The 24,762-nt window shown below is 54.4% G+C and overlaps 1 protein-coding gene across 1 annotated transcript; it reads left to right on the top strand.

Moving 5' to 3' along the window:
• The first annotated feature begins 1,896 nt into the window (after positions 1-1,896).
• Positions 1,897-19,234, top strand: PNPLA3 (patatin like phospholipase domain containing 3). The gene is made up of 9 exons (XM_043440266.1): positions 1,897-2,151; positions 5,280-5,512; positions 6,871-6,936; positions 7,781-7,990; positions 9,513-9,573; positions 12,485-12,703; positions 14,579-14,711; positions 16,941-17,045; positions 18,612-19,234. Exons 1-9 carry the CDS (start codon positions 1,965-1,967, stop codon positions 18,715-18,717), a joined length of 1,320 nt encoding a protein of 439 aa, XP_043296201.1. The 5' UTR covers positions 1,897-1,964; the 3' UTR covers positions 18,718-19,234.
• Positions 19,235-24,762: the final 5,528 nt, after the last annotated feature.

Here is a 24,762-nt window from a genome sequence, read left to right as displayed (position 1 = left end):
AGCACAGATGTCCCTGGCAGCTGCCGTGAATGTGCATCCATGGATTGGAAGAGAACGCAAAGGCCAGTGGCTGTTGGCAGGGCGACTCATCTGGAACCTGCATTCACAGCCTCGAATTTTAGTCCTAAGAGCAGCTACGCAACACAGCAGGGCTGGCGGGGGCCGGAGTGCCCGGTAAGGGGCAGGAGTCGTCGAGAGATTGTGGACCCAGCGGACCCTGCCAACAGCCTCCGTTTTCCCACCCAGAAATTTCATTTCTGTCCCAGCCCTGAGTGTAGGGCGGGTGTGGAGGGCAGTCAGTCGGGGCAGGCCAACATGGTCCGGGACAGACAGAGGGACCACCCCTTTCCTTGCGTTGGACCTCCATCAGTGAAGTATCTGTGTGAGGCTCTGATGGTCCAGGTGGTACTCGGGTATGCAGCTCCCACATCCCGGGGTCTGGTCCACAGAGACGAGACAGAATGGCTCACGCTGGGGGTCTGCAGTCCCTGAAGCAGCCCAGCCTCAGCCTCTGCCCAGATCCTGGCACGGCCCTCCCCCATACCTCCAGGCCAGGCTCACCTGGAACAGGGGATGTCTCAGACTTGGGAAACTCTGTGGGTGGGGGTCATGCATAACCAATGTGGTCAGGCCACAGGTGACATTCGGAATCCTGGCAGCGTCTCCACCGGTGGTTTTACAGATGAGGATTACAGAGAGGGGGCGGCCGATCCCAAGGCCCACACTCTGCACCCCATGTGGGCTTGGTGGAGGGGGGAGAGGCGTTTCTGTCCACAAAACAGGGGGTGCGATGGCCCAGTGACCTGGTTGCTGGCTTTGCAACTCTGGGCAAGAGCCTAACCTGCCTTTGCGGGCTGCTATGGAAATTCTCTGTGCAGTGCCGTCCCAGAGTCCATGGGGATCCCAGGCACTTCCTAAGGGCCCGAGCCTCCAGAACCCCAAACCCTGCACCGCCCACGCCACCCCCCAAGCACCTGTTATGTACAATTTTGACTTAGAAGTGAATTTTTGAAAGAAACCTTCGTATCATTATCATTCACTGAAAAATCTCCACCATTTGCCATGGACCGAAGACATCATGCAACACCTTGCAGGAAGTCAAAGACATGAAATTCTATTTAGATGCTGGTGCCTACTGCAAGCTTGCTTCCTCCTGTAAAAACGCTGCAAGCTTGCTTCCTCCTGTAAAAAGGTAAGTGAATACACTGTCAGAAGGATATTAAGAACCTAAAGTGGCAGACTCCCTCGGTGGCTCAGTGGATAAGAATCTGCCCGCTAACACAGGCCACAGGAGTTCTATCCCTGGTCCAGGAAGATTCCACCCGCTGCGGAGAAACTAAGCCCCTGAAGCCCAACTACTGAAGCCCACGCGTCCTAAAAGTCCACGCGCTGCAACTCCTGAGCCTAAGTGTTGCAACTGCTGAAGCCGGTGTGCCTGGGGCCTGCGCTTGGCGACAAGAGAACGCACTGCAAGAACCCAGGCATTGCAGTGAAGAGGAGGTCCCCTGGCGCAGAAAAGAAGACACAGGACTACGGAAAATTTAAAAAAAAAAAAATTAAAAATTTAAACAAAGAACGTTAAGTAGGCAGCTGTAAAGTTCTAACTGGTTTAAGGGATGAAAAGGAACCGGCAAGGGAGCTCTCCATCTCCACTGTCTACGGAGCTGCGGGAACTTCCCTCTCCACCCTCACCTGGCACAGGTCTTCTGCTCTCCTCTCCTCCGCCGGGTCCAGACCCCTCCCAGCCTTCCGCCTCCGGGGAGGGCGGGGTGGCCGCGCTGTCCGCATTGGGCCGCCCAGAGGCTCACTCACGTGGTCCGAGCGGGGCGGGGACGGGGCCGGTGACGTCGCGCCGGGAATAACCCGGGCTGCAGCGCCCTGACCCGGCGGAGAGCCAGGGTGGGCGCCGGACGGAGCCCGGGCGCGCTCGGACCCCGGCCCCGCCGCCCCAACCTGCCGCCGCTATGTACGACCCTGAGCGCGGCTGGAGCCTGTCCTTCGCCGGCTGCGGCTTCTTGGGCTTCTACTACGTCGGGGTGACCAGCTGCCTGAGCGAGCGCGCCCCGCACCTCCTTCGCCACGCGCGCAAGTTCTTCGGCGCCTCGGCGGGCGCGCTGCACTGCGCCTTCTACCTCGCCGGGATCCCGCTGGGTAGGTCCTGGGCTCCGCGCCGGGATGGGGCGTGCGCTGGGAGCCGGGGCTGGAAGCGGGCCCTGCGCGGGTAAACCCGGGGTCTCCCCCCAAACAGTTGCGTCCTCCAGTGCACCTTTTTCGCCCGGCGCCGGGGAGCCCTGAAAGCGGGGCGTGGAATCCCGGAGCGCATCCTCGCCTCACCTCCCTTTTGCTGCCCAGTCTTGGAGGAAGCCCCCCACCCCACTCCGAGACTAGAGCCAGGTGGTCTAAGCGACGGGGAGGAGGGGGCATGACGGATCGCGGGAGCGGAATTCCCATTTGCCCTAAGTGCGGCCAGGAGGGAGGTTTGGGGCTGTGTCCCAGGCAGGGGTGGGTACCTTCTTCCCTCTGGAGACTGGAAGGGCTTAGACACCCCTCTCCCCGCCGCCCCCTGGGGCCTTTGACCTCCGCCCAACCGTGGGGCGGGAGGGGGGCGCCTGGGTGCCTCTAGAGGGCAGCTAGCTGGTTTGGGGTGAAAGGGTGTTGAGGAGAGATGTTTTGGGGAGAGGAGAGGAATTAGGAAAGTTGTCTCCTCTCCTCCTTTCCTGGTGTTTGAGACCCTTTAGGGGACCGGACATTCCCATCCCATCTTCCCCACCACGTCCCTGCACAATGCCCTGGAAACAGGTCCTGGGTGTTTCAATCTTGTCCTAGTGAAGGTCTCCGTCCACGTGGAAACCGGAGGGAGGGGAGGACCGAGGCTGGTGGCCAGCGGGCCTGAATTACTAGGGTCTGGCATCCATGGCCTGCGGTTTTGGCCAGGGAGCAGAGCCTGGAGCGAGTGCAGCTGTTGGCGCCCACACAGGGCGATAGAGCTTCTTTTCACTGGCCCACTGGCCCCTGTTTTTCTGGGCTTCCTCAACCGTTTACTTTTTGCTCTACCCAGGGACGGCTGTGTTGGGCACTGCCAGCAGGGAATGACTGTTCCTGGAGGCCAGGAATCCCTTGCCAATACTCGCAGCCCTGCCATTGGATAGGATCAGTGAGCAGACCCTGGGCTGATTGCGAGGTGGGGATTGGGAGAGGCCATGCTGGCAACCGTTTCCATTGAGAAGGAGAGGGGCAAAGAGCAGGAAATGTGACCTCGGGGACGACTAGACTGGACACACGGGCAGTCCGCACAGCTTGGACTTGAGCTGTGATAAAAGCCAACCCTTGTGTCTCAGCTTGTGACCTGGAGACATCCAGATGGTCAAATGTTTCATTGATTCAAATGCACAGACCCCAGCACAGGAAGTCAGCAGACTCCAGCCCAGCGGGGGGCTGGGCTTGCAGGGGGAGGCTCGGGACCACCAAGTCCCCCGAAAGGGTCTGGAGGTTTTGGCAAGAACTGCTCCCCAGAGTCTAAGAGCCCCGGTTTCCTGCTTTAACTGCCCATCTGACTTTGGGGAGCTCCGGGGAGCATTCCCAGGGCCTGTGGCTTGGGCAGGGTTCCTGAGCGCACCTCTCAAGCAGGGCTGACCTGGAAGGAGAGCCTGGCAGAACCAAGCAGCTCTGTGCAGTCATGCGCCTTCTGTCTGGGCTCAAAGGGGCCACATGTGCAGGGAGAGCCCAGTGGAGTCAGAAGTGGGTCAGGGCCTGCTGGCGTGTCCGGACCCTCTGCATCCCCACATCTGTGGACGACCAGGGCTCGGACTGGGACAGGGGTAGCCCTGCCTGCCAGGGTAGTGCAGACCACCAGAGGGGACCAGGCCAGTGAGTGAGGTCAAATGGAGCGTGAGTGGGCCCTGTGTCCACTAGACGGTTTGACAATTGTAGCATTAGAGGTTAAAAGTGTCCTTGGTGGCTCAGATGGTAAAGAATCTGCCTGCACTGCAGGACACCCAGGTTCGATCCCTGGGTGGGGAAGATCCCCTGGAGGAGGGCATGAGAACCCACTCCAGTATTCTTGCCTGGAGAATCCCCATGGACAGAGGAGCCTGGCGGGCTATGGTCCACAGGGCTGAGTGACTCTTTCCCTTTCCAGAGGTTAAAAGTTAAGTCTAGGGACTTCCTTGGTGGTCCAGTAGCTAGGACTGCATGCTCCCAATGCAGGGGACCCGGGTTCCATCCCTGGTTGGGGAACTAGATCCCACATGTCACAACGAAGAATTCTCATGCTGCAACTGGGAATTTGCATGCTGCAATGGAAGCGCTAGCCTGCCACAATGAAGATCAAAGATCCTGTGTGCCACAATTAAGACCTGGTGCAGACAAGTAAATAAGAAAATATGTTTTTATGTTATTCTTAAATAAATAAGAAAATATGAGGTGCTTCCTCTGCGTTGACCGTGTACAGATTTCAGTGTACCTAACCTTTTCTGTCTCCAAAATGTAGGTGAGTGTTGTCCCATGTTCAAAACATACTGTCTGAGGCTCAGAAGCAGGGATGTAACGTGTTGAAGTTGCTCAGCTAGTAAGCAAGAGACAGGATTCAAAGTCAGGTCCCAGCCTGCACTTGCTGTCTGCTCCCTGCAGGGTTAGGTCCATCCATGCTCAAGCTCTGATGCTGTGGGTTCATGGCATCTGGCCTTGATGCAGGGATGAAGACAAAGAGAGGGCTCCCTGGGCCTCTGGAGGCCCGTTCCTCTGGCCTGGGTGGGTCAGGAACGGCTCCGACCAACAGGAATGTGTAAATCTCATGTTTCCTAGTTGTTGTGGTTCAGTCGCTAAATCGTGTCTGACTCCTTGTGACCCCATGAACTGCAGCACACCAGGCTTCCCTGTCCTTCAGTATCTCCCAGAATTTTCTGAAATTCATGTCCATTGAATCACATGGAAGAAGTAAAAGACATCAGTGAAATGTGTTTTCTTGATCCCAGTATAGCCAAAATATTACCATTTTCACATCTAATCAATACAAAACATCATCTGTGAGAGAGTCAATGTTTTTGTTGTTATTGTCGTTCTAAGCCCTTGCGATCCGGTGTGTCTTTTACCCATCAGTGTGGACTAACCACTGGCCGGATATGGCAGCCCAGGCTTAGACAAAGGGGAGGGTCGGCAGCTTCCTTGCCATCAGGTTCCTGGTCCCACCACAAAGCAATTCCCGCCTCCAGGGTGGTACATTCCTTTGCATACTTCTCTCACACCCCCATGCCTCCCTTCTCCCCACCTCACGCACCCAGAGCAGAGATTGCGGATCCTCATGGACCTCGTCCGGACCGCCAGGAGCCGGAACTTGGGGATCCTCCACCCAGCCTTCAGCTTGAGCAAGTACATCCGAGACGGTCTCCACAGACACCTCCCCGACAATGTCCACCAGCTGCTGTCTGGCAAGATGGTCATGTCACTTACCAGAGTGTCCGACGGAGAAAACGTGCTGGTGTCGGATTTTCATTCCAAAGCTGAAGTCGTGGACGTAAGCGGTTTGTTTATCTGGGTACTGTCTAGTCGGAAGGGCCATTTTGTTTTGGAAGCAACACAGGGAGGGGCTGTTGTAGGCCAATCGGCCCCAGTTTTTACTTAAGATGCAAGAGAACCTGGTTGCCCGTGATGCTGGTTGGCTTCACTGTACCAGAGTGATGTAAGCTGTGTGCCTCCAGCGGTCCGGTCCACAGCATGTGCAACCCTGGGGTGTCCCAGACGGTGTCAGGTTCAGACAGTGTCTCCCCCTCCTTCCCGACTTGGATCATAAGCCCTGCTCCAGGGACCTTATGTGTGTGGCCCTCCTCCCAACGATGCCTGTTCCTTAATGAGGACGTGTCCACTGAAGCCCCACACGGGTGGGAGCGTGTCTCGGTTACCTCTGTCCTCTGGCTGTAGCACAGAGAAGATCATTGGTGACATCAAAATACCGTTTGGTTTGGCTGATGTCTTTTGTGAGAATGCCTTGGGCGTCATTTCACTTAACACGGGTCCGGACGAGCAAGCTGCCTGGCATAGGTAACCAGCTGCTTCTCAGCAGCCAGTGTCGTCTTCCGCCTAAGCTGTTTCCAGGAGCATTTTCTAGGCACCCAGCACCTGCGCATCCCCACGGGAGCTCTTTTCTCTCGTTGCACCAGTGTTACATCATGCTTATGCTCGCTAGCCGGTGAGGCGCAGAGCGTGGTCCCTGGGCGACCAGGCAGCAGTATCTCAGGCTCTCAGGCCCCGCCTCCAACTTGCCTCATCAGAATCTTAGGGGTGGGGCCCCGAGTCTGTGGTTGGCCAAGCTTTCCAGGAGATTCTGATGAATGGCAGTAATTGCAAAGCCCTCATCTAATCTCCTTGCCAGGCAATCAGCTAGTCAGCAACTAGTTGGTCCTGTCTGTGATGGCCCAGTGGGACCCTCGTGGGGAGCAGAGACGGGAGGTTTAAGTCTGAAGTTACACTTGGACCCTGGGCTTCCCGGGTGGCGCAGTGGTAAAAACCTGCCTGTGGTGCCGATAGATGCAGGAGATGCAGGTTCGATCCCTGGGTCAGGAAGATCCCCTGGAGGAGGAGATGGCTCCCTGATCCAGCATTCTTGCCTGGAAAACCCCATAGACAGAGGACCCTGGTGGGCTACAGTCCATCAGGGTCACAGAGAGTCAGATGCCACTGGGCAGGCAGGCATGCTGAAATAGTAAGTTTGTGGGCTGGATGTTTTCATTCAACCATTTAGTAAAGCAGCGGCTCTGCCAACAGCGCTTTCAGGCTCATTGCTCTCCTTGCTTGGAGAAGGCTTGTAAAGGCCCAGGGGTAAAAGGCTGCCTGCTCTGGGCTGTGCTGTGGTTTCACTCTCTTTTGTCTTCTCAGGCCTTGTATTGTTCCTGCTACATCCCTGTCGTCTTTGGCTTGATCCCCCCTTCCTTCAGAGGCGTGGTAAGTCCACTTTTAAACTGTGTTCCTGGGAATTCCCTGGTGGTCCAGTGGTTAGGAGTCTGCACTTTCACTGCCAGGGGCCTGGGTCCATCTCTGGTCCAGGAAACAAGATCCCATAAGCATCTTTGAAAAAAAAAAAAAAAAAAGGAAGACAAGGCAGTGGGTTCAGGGCCCCTGGGCCCCTGAGTCCTGTCCCAAATGAAGAAAGCCTTTTGCCTCTACCGTCCATGGGGTCGTAAAGAGTTGGACGCAACAGAGTGACAGAGCGCTTACCATGGAATATAGGAAAATGGATTCTCACAGTACTTACCCCAAATGCACCGTAGCTGTGGGATAAGATGCCATTTTTTAAGAGCTCAGGTCCCAGGTTCACCACGTCATTTAAGTCTCCAGTGCTGGTCCTCATTGCCCAGGTGTGGGCAGAGAGTCAGGACCGCAGGTTAAGTGTCTTGTCCGAGATTGCTCCAGCAGCTGGGGGCCTCTGGAATTGAACCCATGACATCTGTCTCCCTTTCAGCCTGATCTACATCACACTCTGCCCTGAGTGCACACAGCGCCCCTAGTGGAGGCAAGTTGCATGGACTCGCCTGGGGGCGCTCCCGGCTGGGCGGAGCACCGCGGAGCACCCAGCAGCATGTGGCAGTCCTGAGTGCCAGCCTGCAGCCTGCTGGCGCAGAAATGCTCACTAGGGGTTTGCTGAGAGTTGTTCCAAGCTCCCTGTTCTCTCACTAGGTCTGCCTGCGGCTCTGAGAAGTCTCTGTCCCTAATCTGAAACACACAGAAAACTCCAGCCCAGAGCTTCTGACAGTGTGTGCTTTTTTCCTTTTTCCTTCTCCCTTAAAAGCGATATGTGGATGGAGGAATAAGTGATAACTTACCCTTCATTGATTCCAAAACAACCATCACTGTGTCTCCCTTCTATGGGGAGAGCGACATCTGCCCCAGAGTCAAGTCCACGTTCTTACTTCACGAAGGCTTCACCAGGCTCAACATGCACTTCTGCACAGAGAACCTCTACCTGATGTTCCAGTCGGTCTTCCCCCCGGATGTCAAGGTGAGGGGGGCTCTGAGTTCTGGGGGTGCTGCTCTCGCCTTTGCATCCCTCTTTGCCAGGGAACCCAGCAGCTCTTCAGGCTTCCCTGATGGCTCACTGGGTAAAGAATCTGCCTGCAATGCAGGAGACGCGGGAGAAGTGGGTTCAATCCCTGAGTCGGGGGAAGGGAATGGCAAGGCACTCCAGTATTCTTGCCTGAAACATCCCAGGGACAGAGGAGCCTGGCGGGCTACAGCCCAAAGGGTCACAAAGAGTCGGACCCGACTGAGCGAGCAGAGCAGCAGCTGTCCTCCACACTGACTGCCCAGCAGCAACAAACCCCAGCCTGGAAAAGGGACTCAGCCCAGTGCTGCCTCCTGCTGGTCACCAGAATCCCCCGGGGCCACTGAAAGGGAGGGCTGGGGGTCGCCACTGAGATCCCACTTCCAGGGGCTAAGGCTTAAGTATCCACAGCCTGAATCCATCTGCCAATGCACGAGATGCAAGAGACTCAGGTTGGGTCCCTGGGTCGGGAAGATCCCCTGGAGGAGGAAATGGCAACCCACTCCAGTATTCTTGCCTGGGAAATCCCATGGACAGAGGAGGCTGGCGGGCTACAGTCCATGGGGTTGGCAAAGAGTTGGACACGCCTGGTCACAGCACATCACAGCTTGGGCAGTAGGCTGTCTTTTTTTTTAATTATCCAAACGATTCTCTTTTTAAATTAATTAATTAATTTGGCTACACTGGGTCTTAGTTGTGGCACAAGATCTCGTTCCCTGACCAGAGATTGAAAGCCCCTGGCTCGGGAGTGCAGAGCCTGACCCACTGGACCACCAGGGAAGTCCCCCAGTGATTCTTGGCAGCCATGGTCAGGAATTACACTGCATGTGGTGGCTGAATCTCCCCCACCCCCAGCTCTGCCTTGAGACTTGTAGGATCTTAAGGGATTGAACTTGGGTTCTTGGCAGTGAAAGCGTGGAGTCTTAACTGCTGGACCACATGGGAAACTCGTTTAATCTTTTCTTGGTTGTCGCTATAGTGTGGTGGACCTTACCACCCTGATAGAGTAAGAAAGTTGGTAGAATCTGCACAGTGACAGCTCTCTGGGGAGAAAGAAGGTCATGCCATATGGCATACCTGGCGGTGTGTGCTCACGGGTGGAGAGAAAGCTGGGCCACAGCATCGGGTGCCCGTGTGGTTTGAGTGCAGAGGAGGCAGCCCAATGTCCCACGACAAGCAGATCAGGCCCCGCTATTTGTGAGGATGGAGGCTTGTCCAGGGACCAAAGGAGACCAGAGGAACCAGCTCCCGTCATGCTGGGGCGCCAGCCTGGGCTGTGCGCGGAGCGGGTGTCGTTCGAGTCAAGTCCTGCCAGGAAGCGGGGCTGCCTTCTCCCGGTAGCACAGAGCCCCGTCCACACATGGCATCGACTCGGAGCTCGGAGGATTCCTGGCTCTGAGCCTGCCATCTTCAGGTGATGCTGAAAGGAATGGCGCGTGGTGACTCCGCCTGCGGTTAACTTCACGTGGTTTGTTCACAGGTGCTTGGAGAGATGTGCCTTCAAGGATATTTAGACGCGCTCAGGTTCTTGGAGAAGAATGGTGCGTATGGTGGGGGCGACAGCCATGCCCTTTGAGCCAGCTTTCTGTTCACAGTCTTGGTCACCAGGGGAACCGTGCTGGATCCACCACCCAATGCTCAGCACATTCACCTGCCATCTGGCTCGGCCCTGAGAGATAGGAAATCGTTGCCCCCATTTTACAGATGGGGAGATGGAGGCAGCCATGGCCCGCATTCCAGGGAGCAGAGCTGGGGTCAACCATGCTGACCCTACAGAGGTCACAGCCCCGGGTTCCTCGCCCTCTGAAGTGTCCCTGTCTGCCAACCGAAGGCAGCTGCTTTCTTTTTCATTACTGCTTGAACAATTGTGAACCTTTAGTTTGATGAGGAAGGGAGAGAAACGGCTTCTGGGTCCCAGGTGAAGCCATCAGGAGAGCTGCCTCCAGCCAGGTGTGGGCCGTGTCCACCAGCCCACCTGTGTTCTGGGGAAAGGTCCTGGATAGTCTGGGCTGGGGAACTTGGGTTCTTCAAATGTTAGTGTGGAACCAACTATTAGTGATGTTTTGAGCTATTTTCCCCGATACTAACAGTTGGTACAGTCATTGATTATTTGAAGTAGTCTCTGTCCTAGACCAAGGAGCTGGTGTGGTTCATGGGATGCACATGTATTTATCCACTCAGAAAGTGCTTACTGCATACCTTCTGGGTGCTAAGCAATTGGCTGTGTACTTGGGACTCCAGAGTGGATAGACAGATGTGGCCTCTGCCTGCCTGGAGCTTAGTCTTGAGACTGGGGAGGAGGGCAGGTACGTACATAGAAGGCTGACGGAGAGCTCAGTGCCCTGGCAGGATCATACAGGATGCTGTAGATTCAGATGGGGTTCAGTTAGGGGGCGGGGGGGGATTCTGCAAGGAAAGGGAAAGCAGGGCTCCTGGGAGGATGCGAATCTGCAGTGATGCTTTGAGGGTGAACAGGAATGTTTTAGGCATGGGGGTATGTGAGCATGAGGCCTGCAGACAGTCTTCGAGGTGGAAAAAAGGCGTGTGTCACTGGAGTGGTAGGGGTGGGGGACAGAGGAACAGATTGGGGGAGGCAGGAATGGGGGTGAATAGAAAGAGGGGCAAGGCTGGGCCTCGTGGAGGTGGTGAGGGACTTGAATCTCACAGCCATGGGGAGCCATGGCGGGCTGCTGACGCTGGAGTGGTGGCAGGCAGAGGGAGCTTTGCCAGGGCCCATGGCCGCGCTACAGAGAGGGTAAGGCCCACATCCCCGATCAAGGTGGCTGCCGTGGGCTCGGCCGGGGTCCCGGTAGCAAGGTAGGTTGAAGGGGCCGAAGGGGACAGGACTGGGAGACGACCAACCAGACGTTCCCGCAGAAGAGGACTCGGGGATGAAGTTCTTGGCTTCTGTGGTCAGGACTGGAGCAGAGGGCGGTGCTCTCGGTTTGGGCCCTTGGGAGGGCACGGGTCCTGCAGGAATGCTCGAGAGCCCCATGGGTGGTGCCCTGGGACAGATTTGGGTGGTTGGGCAGGCGGCATTGGGCCTTGCCAGGTGGCGCTCGTGGTAAAGAACCCACTTGCCAATGCGAGAGTTGCGGGAGATGCAGCTTCGTTCCCTGGGTCGGGAAGACCCCCTGGAGGAGGGCCTGGCAACCCACTCCAGTATTCTTGCTTGGAGAATCTCCAGGGACAGAGGAGCCTGGCGGGCTACAGTCCATGGGGTCTCAGAGTCGGACATGACTGAAGCAACTTAGCAGGCATGCACCCAGGAGGCATAGTGATGTCAGAATTCGAGGTTCTAGACAGCAGGCCTGGACTGGGATTGAAATTTGGGAGCCAGCTGGGAATAAAAGACAATGAGGGACCCTATAGAAGTCACTTGGTGACTTTGGGCAAGCCACTCCTCTCTCTGGGCCTCTCTTTCCACATCTGTAGCAAAAGGACTTTGGAGTAATGATGCCAGCTGATCTTAGTAATTCTAAATCCTGGCGTGGGGCTGGGCGCTTGCAGCATTGGTGCTGGGTTTGGGTTTAAGGATCTAAGCAAGGTTCTGCCTCGGTCAACCTGGCTTCCTTGGGGTTCACTAGAGGATGCATGGGGGCAGGGCAGGTGTTCCCTGGTAACAGATTCTCTGAAACATTCCTAAGAGAGAATAGGTCTCCAGAGGCTGAGTTGTGTGTCTGTCAGAGGCTGGAAAGATCCAAGGGAGTCGAAGTGGGAGGTGTAGCTTGGGAGTGAGGCGGGGGGCATGTAGGGACAGCCCCTGGGCTTTTAACCCCAAGGTTGGAAGCGAGAGGTGAGCCAGGGAAGGCGTGGGCATCCAAGTCTACCCGTCCTCCCGTCCCCACCCAGCGTGAGAGCAGGAACCACCCACTGGGATCGGCCCCTGAGCCCTGGCACCCAGGGCAGGGCCAGCACAGACTCCCCGACCTGTGGCTTCTTTCCGAGGTCGTGTGATGGAAGGGTGCCATCGTTGATGTCAGACCTGGGTTCGAATCTCGCTCTGATGCTTGTCGGCTGTGTGACTTTAGGCAATTCGCTTCACCTCTCTGGGCTTCTGATTCCTCAGCACTCAGCTGGGAGCAGTTGCGTGGCTGCTGCAGGGTCTGGAACATTGGGCTTCACCAGTGGTGCAGTTGTCATAAATCAGTTATCATCCTTCCCTTGAACCTCCTGGGTCCACCTGTGGCTCTAGAGCCCACAGGCTGGTGAGTGACCGAGCTAGCTGCCCGCCTCCTCCATCCAGCTTCAAAGGCCCACACTGCGCTTTCCGTGTTAGGAAAAGGGAGGTGGAGCAGGGTGGATCCCAGGCAGATTATTCCCAGGTGGATCCCCGCCGTGTCCTAACAGGCCTGTTAGCTTCCCTCTAACTGAGTGGGCAAGGTGGCTGGGCGAGCAGGGACCCTGCTGCCCGAAATCGCCTGATGGGTTTTGTTTCCGTGCCCTTCGCAGGCATCCTCGACGGGCCCCATCTGTGCCTGAGTGTGTCCCCAGCAGAGTCGGAGCCAGAGGCGGAGCCGGAGGCGGAGCCTGAGAGCTTGGAGCCTTTTCTGGGCGTGGCCACCCGGGAGGCGTTGCCTGAGCGAGAGGAGCTGCTGGAACAAGAGCGCCTTGGGGTGCTCTCCTGGGACGAGAGCGTCCTGGAGACCCTGTCGCCCAAGCTCACCATGGGTACTGGCTCTGGGGGTGGGGAGGGGGCGCACAGAGGAGGCGGTGGTCGGTGACCCTTTCAGAGCAGGAAGGGCGGCCTCCCCGTGAGCTGTGGAGGAAGGGCGAGCTGCTGCTTGGGAAGAAGCAGGGCAGAGTGACCAGCGCAGGTTGGTGGGGCTCCCGCCTCCCCGCATGGACCTCCTATCCCCCTGAGTCCTTGCTGTGTCTCCCTTCCCATGCGGTCATGGCCAGAGGAAAACAAGCTCCAGCTGAGTTTGTATTTTACTTATTTATTTAACACCAAAGACATTTTATATTGGGGTAGAACCGATTAACAGTGTCGTGATGGTGTCAGGTGAGCAGTGAAGAAACTCAGCCATGCAGGTATCTATTCGCCCCCAAACCCTCCTCCCATCCAGGCTGGCACATAACATTGCAGCTGGGTTTGTTTATTTGTTTGTTTAAATTTATTTTCAGTTGCACTGGGTCTTCGTTCCATCTGGTCAAAGCTGTGGGTTTTCCAGCAGTCGTGTATGGATGTGAGAGTTGGAGTATAAAGAAAGCTGAGCGCGCAAGCATAGATGCTTTTGAACTGTGGTGCTGGAGAAGACTCTTGAGAGTCTCTTGGATGCAAGGAGATCCAAGCAGTCCATCCTGAAGGAGATCAGTCCTGAATATTCACTGGAAGGACTGATGCTGAAGCAGAAACTCCAATACTTTGGCCACCTGATGCAAAGAACTGACTCATCAGAAAAAACCCTGATGGTGGGAAAGATTGAGGGCAGGAGAAGAAGGGGTCAACAGAGGATGAGATGGTTGGATGGCATCACCGACACGATGGGCATGGGTTTGAGCAAGCTCCAGGAGACAGTGAATGACAGGGTGGCCTGGCGTGCTGCAGTCTTCAGACACGACTGAGGCTGAACAGCAGCAAAGATGAAAGGGCTGCTGTTTCTTGCCTCAGGCACTAATGCCCTAGGAGTTGCAGTATCCTACAGCTGCTCCGGTTGTTGTGATCTGCGGCATCGTGAGGTCATCACATCAGGAAAACAGACGGCTAGCGGGTCCGGGTGGAAGAGGGGAATCCAACTGCAGATGCAAAGAAAAGGTCATGAAGCCTGGGCTGGGGAGATTTGAGATGTTTGTGTCCGCCTCCAAAAGTAATTTAAAGTGAAGTGGGATTTCCATTCTGGAAGACTCAATGCAGTGACTAAGACTCAATGCAGGGGGCCAAGTTTTGATCCCTGGCCCAGGACCTGGATACCACATGCCACAACTAAGACTCAGCACAGCCAAATAAATTCAATAAATAAATTTAAGAATGAAGTAGTAATGAATGCTGCTCAGTTGTGTCCAGCTGTTTGCGACACCATGGATTGTAGCCCAGGAGACTCCTCTGTCCATGAAATTCTCCAGGCAAGAATACTGGAGTGGGCTGCCATTCCCTTCTCCAGGGAGTCTGTTAAAAAGAAACTCTTTAAAAGGGACCCTGTGTCCTGTCAGCGATCCAAGGGCTGTGTAGGCACATCCCACATCTGATCTCATTTGTGATAGATTCTGATTCCTTCCCTGGTGACTCAGATGGTAAAGGACACACCTGCGATGTGGGAAACATGGGTTCGATCCCTGGCTTGGGAAGATCCCCTGGAGAAGGGAAGCTATCCATTCCAGTATTCTGGCTTGGAGAATCCCATGAACAGAGGAGCCTGGCAGGCTACAGGCCATGGTGTCACAAAGAGTGGGACATGACTCAGAAACTTTCACTTTCACTTTTTCACTTTCTGATTGCATAGCTGCCAGGATTGGTAGGATTTATAGAAATTCCCGGCACCAGCTGGGGAAGGTGGTTTGGTTTTTACGCTGGTGGGAAACAGACCTCTGACTTGTGTTTTTTAGCACTGAGGAATGCAATGAGAAGCCGAGACGGGTGCATAAACAAGATTTTCAGCTTCTTCCCAGTTAAGATCATGTCCTACGTGATGCTGCCCTGCACACTGCCCGTGGAGTCTGCCATCGCTGTGGTCCAGAGGTGAACACTGCCCGTGGCTTTGTGGCTTCCTCTCGGGGCTGGGGGGTCGGGTGAGGATTCAGCTCAGAGCCTGGCTCCTTACACATCCGGGTGGAGCTCACAGTCTGCGTGGAACACCCTGGAAAGGTGCCTGGTTGGCGAGCCCCTGGCCACCCCGACGCCTAGGTTTGTCACTTCTTGCAGGTCTACATTTTTGGGAGGGAGGCGGATTTACTCCTGGTGTGTCAGAAGGATCCCGAGGCCTAAGCTGTGTGGCTGCTAGGTTCCTGGGCATTTGTTTTCCCTCCATTTTCTTCACGTCTACTTTACTGTTTATTTTCTTTTTAGCAACGTAGTCAGCATGTCTTTCCGTCTGTCTTTTTAAAAGTCCCAAAGTGAAAGTGAAGCTCACTCAGTCATGCCCGACTCTTTGCGACCCCATGGACTATCCAGTCCATGGAATTCCCCAGGCCAAGAGTATTGGAGTGGGGAGCCTTTCCCTTCTCCAGGGGATCTTCCCAACCCAGGGATCGAACCAGGGTCTCCTGCATTGCAGGTGGATTCTTTGCCAGCTGAACCACAGGGGAAGCCCAAGAATCCTGGACTGGGTAGCCTATCCCTTCTCCAGCAGATCTTCCCGACCCAGGAATAGAAGCAGAGTCTCCTGCATTGCTAACAGATTCTTTACCAGCTGAGCTGTGAGAGAAGCCCTTAAAAGTCCCAGCCATCCTTCAAACTCCAGCTCAGTTCTCTGGCTCTGCTGGACCTCCCAGATCACTCCCCAGCCCCACCACTCAGCCACCTGCCTCGCCCTGGGAGGAGGGCGGGCTGCTCTGGCATATTTTTTCCTTCCTTTTGTTTAAAAAAAAAAATAGTTTGATAAGTTCTTTTATTTATTTGTTGTGGTTGTGCTTGGTTTTCAGACCAAGAAGCGCGCGGGCTTCGTTAGTTGTGACAAGCCGGCTTAGTTGCCCTGTGGCATGTGTGATCTTAGTCCCCTGACCAGGGATCAAACCTTCGTCCCCTGCAATGGAGGGCAAGTTCTTTACCACGGCACCACCAGGGAAGTCCCTTGACATTTCTTTTTTTGTTTTAATCTTAATTTTTTTTAACACCAAATCATTTTGCATTGGGCTATAGTCAATTAACAATGTTGTGATAGTTTCGGGAGAACACTGAAGGAACTCAGCCATACGTATACACACATCCATTCTCCCCCAAACCCCCCTCCCAACCAGGCTGGCACATAAGATTGAGTGGAGTTCCATGTGCTATATAGTAGGTCTTTCTTTCTTTTTTTTTTTAAGTGCAGGAGACCCAGATTTGATCCCTGGGTTGGGAGGATCCCCTGCAGAAGGGAATGGCAACCCACTCCAGTATTCTTGCTTGGGGAACCCCAGGGACAGAGGTTCCAGTCCATGGGGTTGCACAGAGTCGGACATGACTGAGCAGCTAACACTTTCACAAAATGTTTCTTTGTTTGTGGCCGTGCTGAGTCTTCCTTGCCGCATGGGCTTTTCTCTAGTTGCGTTGAGTGGGGGCTGCTCTCTAGTTGCAGTGCATGGCTTCTCATTGCAGTGACTTCCCTTGTTGCTGAGCACTGGCTCCAGGGCACGTGGGCTTCAGTAGTTGCGGCTCCCGGGCTTGAGAGCAGAGGCTCAGGAGCTGTGGTGCACGGGCTTAGCTGCTCCGAGGCGGGTAGGATCTCCCTGGAGCAGGGCTGGAACTCACGCCTCCTGCGTTGGCAGGCGCGCTCCACCACTGAGCCGCCAGGGGAGTCCTCTGCTTGCATTTCCTAAAGCCCGAGACATGGGGTCCTTTTCGTGTCTGGGGTGTTGGAGGCCTGGAGGGCAGAGGTCAGGCCTCCTTGGCAGCTTCGTCTGTGGGCGTGCATGTGGCCGAGCACCTTCCATGTGGGTGCAGGGCTGGTGTTTCAACCAGAAGATGCTGTGTGTCAGGGTCCATGCTGCCCCGGAGGAGCGGGGTCTTGGAAGACCCAGGCCTTTTATCTCCATGTAAGTCCATTGAGCTCTCCTGAATCCAAAGTGGCCCCATTTTGCTTTAGGGCTTTTAGGTGGGCTTGCCTTGCAGAATTTATCAGCTTGGGGTGAGAAGTGACCCTGGCCGTTTACCTGGATGATGGCACTGTCGTCAGATGTCTGCCTTCGGGCGGGGTTTCTTCTTGTCCTTTTGCTGTGGCTTGTCTTCACCTGCATACAAGGGGTGTGTCTCTGCATTTCCCTCCTGCAGACTGGTGACGTGGCTTCCGGACATGCCCAGTGACATCCAGTGGCTGTGGTGGGCCACCTCCCACCTGTGTTCTCAGGCCATGGTGCATCTGCTCCCCGCATCCAGGTAGGTGATTTGGCTGTGGGTCTGGGGGTCCACCAGGCACCCTCTCATCTGCTCAGGCCTCACGCACCATCCTAGGAATGTCATTGGGCCCTGGAGAGGTGGCAGGGAGCATGTCCCCTGGTGCCTGAGGCCCTGCCTTACAGGAGGCAGCTGAGCCCATCAGCGGTCCCAGTGAACCTGCTGGGAGCCAGTGACCAAGACTCAGCTGCAGAGGGTGTGCTGACGCCCGGGGAGGTGTGTCCGCGGAGCGTCATTTTTTTAAAAGTTATTTATTTAGCTGGGCCAGGTCCTAGTTTCAGCACGTGGGATCTTGAGTTGTGGCATGTGGGGTCTAGTTCCCGGGCCAGAGGTCAAACTCCGGCCCCCTGCACTGGGATCACAGAGTCTTAGCTACTGGACCGCCAGGGAAGTCCCCCACTGAGCCCATCCTGATGGCAGAGAGGAGAGAGCTGGCTGATGCAGCAGGGGCGGGGCCAATGGACAGGTAGCACTGGTTTGCCTAAAGGGAGTGGCTCTGGGTACCTGTAGCACCGGGAGGGGGTGGGGCAGGGAGAGGGGGCAGGGCCCCTTTCCGTGTGTGTGTGTGTGTGTGTGTGTGTGTGTGTGTGTGTGTGTGTGTGTGTGTGTGTGTGTGTGTGTGTGTGTGTGTGTGTGTGTGTTGTCGTTTGGGGCGCGGTGAGGGGGGCTGCTGCCTGTTACTGCAGATTCCCGTCTGACCTCAGACTCCCTGAATCCCGGTCTCTTGGGTTAGAACCCGGCCATCCGCATTGTTAACATGACCCAAGTCCTAATGCTTCCTGAATTCTGAAAACTAATGAGCAAGAAGGGCCTGGTTCCAGTAATGACTCTGGGATTTTGTCCTGAAAGTCGTGGACCTCGGCTTTCTCCCCTGTTCCCTGGGGTGATCCTCTTCTCATTAGGTGTCTGTGAGGCTTTGGGGAGCCCCCGGCTCAGTCCTGAAACATGGCAGGTGCTCGGGAGAGAGCCCTCCAGTGTTTCTATTAACAGACAGGGAAGGTTTGAAGCAGGGATGGAGGGGTCTGGCTTATGCTGGGAAAATAGCAGTAGTGGCCTTGCGGAGGACAGATCCCCAGAGACAGCAGTAGACCTGGCCCAGCGAGGGGAAGGGCTTGCTCTCCAGCGAAACTGGAGGACGGAGCGCTGTTTGTAGGCTCCAGGTCAGAAGGAAGATAGCAGTTTTGAGGCCTTGCTGAGCTCCAGGCTGGTCGGCAGGCAGGAGCAGAGGGCGGGGGGATGGCGGTGTGGCTGCAGAGAGCCACCCTGGTGGGTGAGCTGGTGTGTGTGGGGGTGACCGATGGGCTCCTCCGGGCCTGTGCATGTCCAGTGGGGGGTGTCCGGGTGGCTGGGAGGGCCACAGGTTTGGAGGCCTGGGATGGAGTGATGTCAGCCCAGCACAGGGATGGGGGTCCTGAAGCAGTGGACTTGGGCTGGGCCACCCTGCAGACCCCAGACCGTGTGACAGCGTCCCCCCTCCCACATCCCCACTGACACCACAGACCAGAGCGGCAGGTCGGCGGCTGAGTCAGAATTCATCGTTTGTTTCAGATCCCAAATCCCAGCAAGCGGCCAACGGCCTTCCTCCACAAACCGGAGCACCGTGGGCGCCACCAGGCTCCCTGCTCCCCCGTGGACCCACAGAGGCCAGAGCTGACATCTGTGATGTACGCAGAATGACCTCCGTGCTGAGTTTGTAGTGTCCTGAAACCAAAGGCAATCTTTCTGTCTTACAAAAAGCTAGGAAGCGACTCTTGGTGTGTGCAGTGGGTGCGGAGCTCAAGGATACCCAGGATATGAGTCTCTAAGTATCGGGGACCTTGCGGCGGGGGGCTGGGCTGCCCTTTGTGTGGTCTCGGGGGTTGCGGGGGAGGACGGTGGTCCCATCTCTCCATACAGGAAGCAGTAAGTGTGGGGCGAGGCGGGCTGCCATCCTCCCAAGGACATCCCTGGTTAGGGGGTACATTATGAGGTGGTAACTAACTTGCACTCTGGTACATCTTTCTGACCTATTCTAAATATTTGGTGGAGTTATATTAGACATAACTCTCGGTTGGCACTGAGAGAGGGCATCAGAGGGCAGACACACTGACACCATAATCACAGAAAACTAGCCAATCTGATCACAGGAACACAGCCTTGTCTAACTCAATGAACCTAAGCCATCCCGTGTGGGGCCACCCAAGACGGATGGGTCATGGTGGAGAGGTCTGATGGAATGTGGTCCACTGGAGAAGGCAATGGCAAACCACTTCACTATTCTTGCCTTGAGAACCCCATGAACAGTATGAAAAGACAAAAAGATAGGACCCTGAAGGATGAACTCCCCAGGTCGGTAGGTGCCCAACATGCTACTGGAGATCAGTGGAGAAATAAGTCCAGAAGGAATGAGGGATGGAGCCAAAACAAAAACAACACCCAGTTGTGGATGTGACTGGTGATAGAAGCAAGGTCCGATGCTGGAAAGAGCAATATTGCATAGGAACCTGGAATGTTAGGTCCATGAATCAAGGCAAACTGAAAGTGGTCAAACAGGAGATGGCAAGAGTGAACGTCAACATTCTAGGAATCAGCGAACTAAGATGGACTGGAATGGCTGAATTTAACTCAGATGACCATTATATCTACTACTGTGGGCAGGAATCCTTTAGAAAAAATGGAGTAGCCATCCATCGTGGTCAACAAAAGAGTCCAAAATGCAGTACATGGATGCAATCTCAAAAATGACAGAATGATCTCTGTTCTTTTCCAAGGCAAACCATTCAATATCACGGTAATCCAAGGCTATGCCCTGACTAGTAATGCCGAAGAAGCTGAAGTTGAACTGTTCTATAAAGACCTACAAGACCTTCTAGAACTAACACCCAAAAAAGATGTCCTTTTCATTATAGGGCACTGGAATGCAAAAGTAGGAAGTCAAGAAACACCTGGAGTAACAGGTAAATTTGGCCTCGGAGTACAGAATGAAGCAGGGCAAAGGCTCATAGAGTTCTGCCAAGAGAACGCACTGGTCATAGTAATCACCCTCTTCCAACGACACAAGAAAAGACTCTACACATGGACATCACCAGATGGTCGACACCGAAATCAGACTGATTATATTCTCTGCAGCCAAAGATGGAGACGCTGTATACAGTCAGCAAAAACAAGACCGGGAGCTGACTGGCTCAGAACATGAACTCCTTATTGCCAAATTCAGACTGAAATTGAAGCAAGTGGAGAAAACCACTAGACCATTCAGGTATGACCTAAATCAAATCCCTTATGACTATACAGTGGAAGTGAGAAATAGATTTAAGGGACTAAATCTGATAGACAGAGTGCCTGATGAACTATGGACGGAGGTTCGTGACATTGTACAGGAGACAGGAATCAAGACCATCCCCAAGAAAAAGAAATGCGAAAAAGCAAATTGGCTGTCTGAGGAGGCCTTACAAGTAGCTGTGAAAAGAAGGGGAAGGAAAGCAAAGGAGAAAAGGAGAGATATTCCCATCTGAATGCAGAGTTCCAAAGAATAGCCAGGAGAGATAAGAAAGCCTTCCTCAGTGATCAATGCAAAGAAATAGAGGAAAACAATAGAACGGGAAAGACTAGAGATTTCTTCAAGAAAATTAGAGATACCAAGGAAATATTGTATTCGAAGATGGGCTCAATAAAGGACAGAAATGGTATGGACCTAACAGAAGCAGAAGATATTAAGAAGAGGTGGCAAGTACACACAGAAGAACTGTACCAAAAAAGATCTTCACGGCCCAGGTAATCACGATGGTGTGATCACTCACCTAGACACAGACATCCTGGAATGTGAAGTCAAGTGGGCCTTAGGAAGCATCACTACAAACAAAGCCAGTGGAGGTGATGGAATTCCAGTTGAGCTATTTCAAATCCTGAAAGATGATGCTGTGAAAGTGCTGCACTCAATATGCCAGCACATTTGGAAAACTCAGCTGTGGCCACAGGACTGGAAAAGGTCAGTTTTCATTCCAATCCCAAAGAAAGGCAATGCCAAAGAATGCTCAGTCTACCACACCATTGCACTCATATCACGCGCTAGTAAAGTAATGCTCAAAATTCTCCAAGCCAGGCTTCAGCAATACGTGAACCATGAACTTCCAGATGTTCAAGCTGGTTTTAGAAAAGGCAGAGGAACCAGAGATCAAATTGCCAACATCCGCTGGATCATCAAAAAAGCAAGAGAGTTCCAGAAAAAACATCTATTTCTGCTTTATTGACTATGTCAAAGCCTTTGACTGTGTGGATCACAATGCACTGTGGCAAGTTCTGAAAGAGATGGGGATACCAGACCATCTGACCTGCCTCTTGAGAAACCTGTATGCAGGTCAGAAAGCAACAGTTAGAACAGGACATGGAATAACAGACTGGTTCCAAATAGGAAAAGGAATACGTCAAGGCTGTATGTTGTCACCCTACTTGTTTAACTTATATGCAGAATACATCATGAGAAACGCTGGGCTGGAGGAAGAGCAAGCTGAAATCAAGATTGCTGGGCGAAATATCAATAAACTTGGGTATGCAGATGACACCACCCTTATGGCAGAAAGTGAAGAAGAACTAGAGCCTCTTGATCAAAGTGAAAGAGGAGAGTGAAAAAGTTGGCTTAAAGCTCAACATTCAGAAAGCTAAGATCATGGCATCCAGTCCCATCACTTCATGGGAAATAGATGGGGAAACAGTGGAAACAGTGGCTGACTTTATTTTTCTGGGCTCCAAAATCACTGCAGATGGTGATTGCAGCCATGAAATTAAAAGATGCTTACTCCTTGGAAGGAAAGTTATAACCAACCTAGACAGCATATTAAAAAGCAGAGACATTAGTTTGTCAACAAAGGTCTGTCTAGTCAAGGCTATGGTTTTCCCAGTGGTCATGTAAGGATGTGAGAGTTGGATTATAAAGAAAGCTGAGCTTCGAAGATTGATGCTTTTGAACTGTGGTGTTGGAGAAGACTCTTGAGAGTCCCTTGGACTGCAAGGAGATTCAACCAGTCCATCCTAAAGATCAGTCCTGGGTGTTCATTGGAAGGACTGATGTTGAAGCTGCAACTCCAATACTTTGGCCACCTGATGTGAAGAGCTGATTCATTGGAAAAGAGCCTGGTGCTGGGAAAGATGGAGGGCAGGAGGAGAAGGGGACGACAGAGGATGAGATGATTGCATGGCATCACTGACCCGATGGACATGGGTTTGGGTGGACTCCGGGAGTTGGTGATGGACAGAGAGGCCTGGTGTGCTGCGGTTCATGGGGTCGCAAAGAGCCAGACATGACTGAGCGACTGAACTGAGCTAAATTGATATTAAACATAAAGGAATCTTAATATCTGTTGAATTATCTATTATGAGAATCAGTAAAATACTCAGAGAAGCCTTGAAAATAAAAATCCAGTGCGTAAGACAGTCACCCTGGCACACCCCGCCCCGAGCTCTAATGGAGACGACCTGGAGGCAGGTACCCACTGTCTCTCCAGGGTGGTAATTGTTGGCAGGCACAGATTACATGGGCCCGCTGCCCCGTGTAATATGACCCAGGGTGCACTGTGTGCGTGCGTTTTTTTATTTATGCATTTGAGGATACCAAAAAGGAAAGGAACAATACGCTCAGATCCTACTTGTGGGCATGCAAAGCCGCAGCTCTCACCCGCACCGTGTAGGTGTCCTGGAGCCGAAGAACCAGCAGGGCCAGACAGAGCAGCACCGTGAGGGTAGCAGCAGGGGCTGCCTGTGAAAACACGGGGTCGGCTGGTAGTGCGGGGAAGTGCCCCGTGGGGGCTCCTGGCCGGCCCCTCGCGTTTCCGGGGCCTCCTCTGCTGGTAGCCTTCACTTCCCGAGTGAGGCAGGGCTGAGTGGAGGGCTGTCTGGCCACCTGGGCCCTGGGACCAAGCGCGGTCCCCTTGCTGAGCTGACCTGGACTCCTGGGGGCGCCCTCTCACAGCTTCCCTGAGCGCCGTGCTCCGGGTCCCGGTGGCCTTCTCTGCCAGAACCATGGCACGGGTCTAAACACATGCAACCCCACCTTAGCAGTATTTCACAATAACCAAGATACTTCCACTTAGGTAGTATTCTCTACGCTGGTTCTGCCGTCACTGTAAGGAAAGAGATGTGTTAAGATAGGATGACATGGGACTGACTTTCTATTTGTGATTATTCCACCTTCTTACGATGAGCATGTGTTTTATTAATTTTTTTCAAATGTGCACAAATCGAGGAAGTGTATTACTTTTTCTTAGGAATATCCACAGTTCCGCCTCACTGGTGCCTTACATGCGAGCCCGTCTCCTCCTCATTGGCTGACCCCAGCTCACCCCCCCCACATCCTCACCGCCCCCCAGGCCCTCACCTCTCCAGCACTACGGGTTTCTCATCAGCGTGTAAAACACCCTCAAGTTTCTCCCACCCTGTCAAACATTTATGAGCCCTTGATACACTGGGATGCTCCCGCCTCAGGAGTCAGCAGTATGCAGCCTGTTCCATGACAGGGAGCCACCGTCAGTTTGCTAAACAGATAGCAGAACCTGCTGAAAAGCATGAGCCCAGTCTTGCTAAGGGAACAATGTGTGTGTGTGTGTGTGTCCGCCTGTGTGTGGAGTGGAGACTGAAAGGCTGTTTGCGCGGTTACCGAGGGTGGTTACCATGATGCCGTTCCCCGTAATTACATTTTATGTTAAATTTCTGCGTTCATCAGGAAATAATTCATAATAAATGTGATTGTTCCACCGCTTCCCCTCGTCTCTGCATCCTTCGCGCGGTGCTGCTTTTCTGGCCTCACGGCCAAGCTCCTTTAAACTCCTGCCAACCCCCACCCCATCCCTCAGGGGGTTCACGCGCCCGCTGCCCTAGATGGGCTCGGCCACATGCTCTGTCCTGGACACTGAGGCCCAGACCCTCCTTCCTGGACCGCGCCTCCTTCCTCTGGGACCCCAGAGTTCCCTATTTCATCCTGGGCATCCGGCTCTTCCCCAGGGCCTGGACGTGCCGCTCTGTAGAAAGCATCCAGCCACCCCTGGGGAGTCCTGGCTCACTCCGAGGACGCCCCAGTCTCTGGTCCAGGGGAGGGCCCACCTGACCTCCCCCGACCTGCCCCTGGCTGCCTCCCTCACACCCTCCCCCCAGGGCAGAGCTCAGCTCTCTCATCGGAGCCAGGACCCGGCAGCGCCTTGAGTCCCCGCCGCCTTCTCGCCCAGCTAGTCCCTGTCCTGCCCGGCCACCTCCACTTCCATTTCAGGCCCCTGGAAGCCAGTCCCTCTTGGCAGCCCGCCCCTGCCCTGTGCTGTGGCAACAACTTCCGGGCACCAGCTGGTGGCCTGAACTCTGCCTCAGGCCATTCTTGGGCCCAGAATCGGTCAAGTCACCTCCCACCCTGACCGGAGGAAGCTGGCTTCCGGCATCAACCCCGCCCCGGGCATCCCGCCGGGCCCTCCGCCTCCTGCTGGCACCTCTGTCCTTTCCTCTCAGCTGCTCACCTTCACTCCTCAGGTGGCAGGAGCTGGGGAGGCCTTCACCTCAGGGCACTCCAAACTAAGGGCAGGGGTCACCTCTGCGGGGATCTGTGAAGACCCAGCGTGCCTTCCTCATGGCCTCTGAAACTCGGGGTTTGACTTTGTCAAGGGAACCAGTGTGGTCACTAACTTGTATTTAGGTCAGCCCTTCGTAAACCAAGTTTTCCAGAACGCTGATGTCCTTGCAGATG

The sequence above is a fragment of the Cervus canadensis genome, chromosome 21 (genome assembly GCF_019320065.1).
Source record: "Cervus canadensis isolate Bull #8, Minnesota chromosome 21, ASM1932006v1, whole genome shotgun sequence".
Taxonomy (NCBI): Eukaryota; Metazoa; Chordata; class Mammalia; order Artiodactyla; family Cervidae; genus Cervus; species Cervus canadensis.
This window is presented reverse-complemented; position numbering and strand designations above follow the sequence as displayed.